Genomic DNA, 4,941 nt, shown 5'->3' on the forward strand with positions numbered 1-4,941 from the left:
ATTCTGTGTTCAAACTGATTGCTGCGGATTGATGATATTTATGATTGTGGTAGTGTAACCCGATGATGTTGATCATAGCATCTACCGTTGGATTCTCTGTGTAGACTCAAGTCTGATATATGATTAGATAAAGCACCGAGGATAGATTACAATGAAACAGCTGATGATGCATGTGTTAACAGTATCATATGCCTGAACACATTCGTGGCAATCAAGTGATGTGCACAGATAATATATACTAAACTAGACGCCAAAACCTGAATATAATAGAGGTGATTTCTGTCTGTTCCTACTCATCATTAATCTTCACTCCGCTTAGCAAATTTACAAAGGAGAAAAGCTCAGACGAGATGACTGGGAAAACCCAGTTCTCAGTTTCAACTACAATGCTTCAAATGTGAATGACCCTCAAGACCTGTGTTCCGTGAACGGATGTGGGATGTCCTCTGACGTATCCTCTAATAGGAGTCACATTACGATAAGTCTCCAGTAGATGCAGTGCTCTCGCCATCCTAACGACACATGAGTATGCCCGCTGTTGACTCGGTGTAGAAACGCTGCAGGTGAGAATGTATTTTGAATTCCATAATTTGAATTATTTATTCTACATGACAAACTCAAACGAGCCATTGGCGCAGTTGTATTGACGAATCCATATATTTCTATTAAGAAATCATTTATTTTTGTGTGAATATGAGTGTTAATATTTATGAGTGGGTGAGTGAGTATGGTTTTACGCCGCTTTTAGCAATATTCCAGCAATATCACGGCGGGGGACACCACAAATGAGCTTCACATGTGGGGAATCGAACCCGGGTCTTAGGCGTGACGAGCGAACGCTTTAACCACTAGGCTACCCACCGCCCCAATATGTTTATGATGTACTGACAAAAATATTAACAAATTCACCACCTACAACAAAGTTGATCATTGAACAAAATGGTAACTTCGTGCAGATGACATTTTCATCTATTTTGACAAAACTCTAAGGGCCGTTTGAAGACGACATGTCAGTTACAGGTGTTCCGCTTTAGACTTCATCCCCATCAGCCTGCGCTTGTCACACGAATCGACTGATTTGATTGCATGTATTGCTTGATGACTTAGTTGAAACGGTCATGGAACGGCAGCGTCGGTTCTGGACTATTTGTCTATTTGGTCGATGTTGGTTGCAATAACAGCAATAATCCAGCTTCATTGCAGCTGTTTGTAAATAATTGAGTCTGGACCAGACAGTCCAGTGATCAACAGTATGAGCACTGATCTACGCATTTGGGATACCATGACATGTGTCAACTAAGTCAGTGAGCCTGACCACCCGATCCCGTTAATCGCCTCTTACGAAAAGCATGAGTTGCTGAAGATCAATTCTAGCCCGAATCTTCACGGATCTATTTGGTAGAGGTTCATTGAGGCATTCAGTAAAGGGCTTTCATGAGTGGGAACAGTTTAGTTTATAAATGAATTACTTCAACAGCGTACAGTTAGTTGCATGTATCTTTCTCGGGAAAGCTTTCAAAAAGTTGTATGTGCATATGTAGGGGACGTTTCCACATTCGACGCAAGAGAGACATGTAAGATATCCGATGGAAACCATTATTTTGACATGCACCATATGTTAATGTTAATGATAATATTCTTCAGATATGTATTCCATGTTTCTGGTAGGAGTCAACTGTGCAACAGGACATGCGAACATGCTTCGGGAACACCGGGTGTCATTACTTGATAATTCACAAACACATACTCAACATGTAGTGGGAATCGACTCCACTCTGGTCGGACTTGTTTTACGATAACAGAACGAATTGTGTCGCTGTAACGTGACAAGAGCAACGCTCCAGACACTACAACACTTCATGCGACACTTGAAGTTGTTCGAGAGATAATTCCCGGTTTATCTATATTTAGGGCTAACTGGACAAGCAAAGCTGGCTTGAGGAGGAAGGTCAACTGTTAAATGTCACGAGTCAGTCAGCGTTGGAAGTCTTCCTTGTGTACTTATGAAACATACTGCTAACAGCGGCGTAAGACTAAACTCACTCACTCCTTCTGCTTGTAAATAAATGCATTAAGGGGCAATCAGTGTTTCTCAAAGACATGTATTCTTGTATATCTTTACAAAGAAGATTCTACTATTTATCTGGTTTCTAAGACAGTAAGTATAGGTCACAGTCCGTTCTCAAAGAAGTATCTAGTATACTAGATGATATCCTAGTTTCACAAAACGTGAAGTGGTGGATTTAACGTTCACTCATTTAGAAGACCTCAAAGACCCATGTAGATATATTGTGTGAAGCCAGTTTTCTGTTACCTCACCGAACAGGCGTGACAGTATTTCAAAACGCAGCATAATCTTACAATGAATCAATATTTACAAAGTATGTAACATGTGGAATAGTAAGATAATCAGCAAAATTGAAAACTTGACAATGATACATTTCGATATTTCTCTTTTTCTGTTCAATCAAATACGTTTACAAGTATATTAAATAGTTGTAAACAGTGAGAATGCTTTAATTTCGTGAAATTGTAAGTTCACGAGCAAACCTTGACTTTGTCGTCTATGAAGATGAAAAACACGGACTGCACATGTGAAAAAGCAAATTCATGAGGTCACCTGGTGCATGTTTGCTTCAACTGAACACGCACATTGAATGTGAGCTGGAAAACAAATTAAACGTTTTATTTTAATCTTTGTTCGGAAATTGCACGCCTTTCAAATCAGGAAAGTCAACATGTTATGGGGAGGCTTGATACTGGCCAGTCTGTGGTCGCTGTTGCAAGAGCCTTTAATGGCTCACGACAAACAAATTTAAGTCTTAGGGTGAGGATGACGTACTTACGGCGGCTTCAAAAAGTGCGTCTGTTTCCCGCTATTTTCGTTGCCAGTGCAGATTCTATAGCATGAACATCAACCTTTTGTCATCATGGCCCGCCCAAGCCATAATATTTATACCAAATGTCGAGTATACCATGGATGTTCGACAAGTACGCTATCTGTGCGTTTGTCATACTTTATAAATAAGTACAATGCGCTGCCCGATCGCAGGACAAACGGTACTGATTCGTTGTATCCGCGCTGCAAGTACGCATGTGTACGTCCAATATACGCGGTTCATAGCTCGTGCCTGGAGATCAGCGTATTGCCGTGTATGGAATGAACAAACTTACACAAAACGAGTGAGATGAATATGCGGTGGGTTTTGTGCGTAAGACTGTGTATGAAAGAAATGTCAATGCGCAAGTCATAAGGAATTAGGATACGCAGAAGTGTGACAGAGTCCTAAGATCCATGAGGAGACGTTGTGTGGCTGTAAGATATGCTACAGGAGGCCACAACCCTTACTGAAGACCTTAGTCGAAATGTTCTCCACGCTGTGAACTTCAGTCTGGACAAATGACATATACGTATACACCTTCAATAAAGCTTCCCAGGTTACAAACGAAACAATCATAGGACTATTTTGCTAATTTCAGCATTTGTTTCATGATTTCAGATAAGATGTTGCTGTACGTCCTGTGCTTGCTCCTTGCCTGCCTTTCTTGGACTCAAGGCAAACAATTGGACATCTCCTGTAAGCCTTGTGTATGTAGGGTCACACCCAATGGAAAGTTGATCGCCAATTGTAAGGACAAACATCTATCTAACATCCCCAAACAGATTCCAAATTCAGTATCATACCTGTGTTTGTCTCACAACAGTATTAAGCATCTGCCAGGTGGCTCGTTTCAACGGTTCTCTGCTTTGGAACATCTTGATCTGTCTTTCAATCAACTGAAAAGATTGCATGTGCACACTTTTGCAGGAGCTACAAATCTGCTACATTTGAACCTCAATGGAAACCATCTCCAACTTATCAACGAATCAGCATATCCAGAGGGCATATTTAGAGAGCAGAAAAAATTGCTTACGCTGAACATCGCAAACAACAACAAGATCGCAGATTCAGTATACCCAGATAAAGCGCTTGGTGATCTTACTGCTCTTCAGAGACTTTTCATTGACGGTGTTCGGAATGCCTCGTTTGGGACTGGATTTTCGAAACTGAAGAATCTTACTACGCTGTCGTTATCAGGCAAAAGGGGCCACTGCTCAGTTCAAACCCTGTTGAATACATCATTTCTCTACACCCCATCTGTCAGGAACCTGGACATAAGCAAATGTAGAATCAACTTTATTGAAGCAAGTGCATTCTGGCCATTAAGGCATATTGATACACTCGATATATCTGACAATCAGTATCTAGGGTTTGATCGCATGGGTGAAGCTATATATGGACTTCGAAATTCTTCTCTAAGCGTTTTAAAGGTCAACAGAATAGTGACAACATTTGCCATAGGGGTTCACCTAAAGAAACACAATACGAGATATTTCAGTGATCTTAATTTAAAAGAGATTCATATTGATGCAAATAGATTGGAACTCATAGACCAGGAATGCATCGGTCACATGAAAACAGTGGAAATAATATCCATGAATCACAATAGAGTGACATTTGGATCCTATCTCCTGAGTCTCGATAGACTGACAAATCTGCGGAAAATTTCTGTTTATAACCAGTATTCATCTAATATCCCTTCAATCAAGTTGATGCAGTTAGAGGCACATTCCTCTCCCCAATCCGCTGCCCTCATTTGATCCCCAGCCAGTGGTTCAATATTCACATAACAGCATCCATGCCTGTGAACAATTTGAGGCAGATTGCAGCCATAGCCTTTCGTACCGTAACCATCATAATAGTCCCTATTATGATGTAAAATATAACCAAACCAGTATCTTAGGTCCTCCTTATAAGATACCACTACCTCCAAATGCAACCTATGGAAATGTTAGCAACAGCAAATTGAACTATGACATTGTTGAGCTCAACTTTCAAGCAAACCAATTTAAAACTGTTGACATTTCACACAATATCTTTACAAACTGGATAGGCCCAA

At 40.5% G+C, this 4,941-nt stretch overlaps 1 protein-coding gene across 1 annotated transcript; it reads left to right on the forward strand.

Annotated features, from left to right (window-relative positions):
- Positions 1-514: 514 nt before the first annotated feature.
- LOC124273635 (toll-like receptor 4) lies at positions 515-4,657 on the forward strand. The gene is made up of 2 exons (XM_046708910.1): positions 515-563; positions 3,501-4,657. The coding sequence occupies exon 2, from the start codon at positions 3,506-3,508 to the stop codon at positions 4,640-4,642; it is 1,137 nt and encodes a 378-aa protein (XP_046564866.1). The 5' UTR covers positions 515-563; positions 3,501-3,505; the 3' UTR covers positions 4,643-4,657.
- The last annotated feature ends 284 nt before the right edge of the window (positions 4,658-4,941 follow it).

The sequence above is a fragment of the Haliotis rubra genome, unplaced genomic scaffold (assembly GCF_003918875.1).
Source record: "Haliotis rubra isolate DU_JTF1 unplaced genomic scaffold, ASM391887v1 Scf1822, whole genome shotgun sequence".
In the NCBI taxonomy this organism is placed as follows: Eukaryota; Metazoa; Mollusca; class Gastropoda; order Lepetellida; family Haliotidae; genus Haliotis; species Haliotis rubra.

Coding starts and splice junctions, on each gene's coding strand:
- LOC124273635 (XM_046708910.1), top strand. CDS start 3,506: ATGTTGCTGTACGTCCTGTGCTTGCTCCTTGCCTGCCTTTCTTGGACT.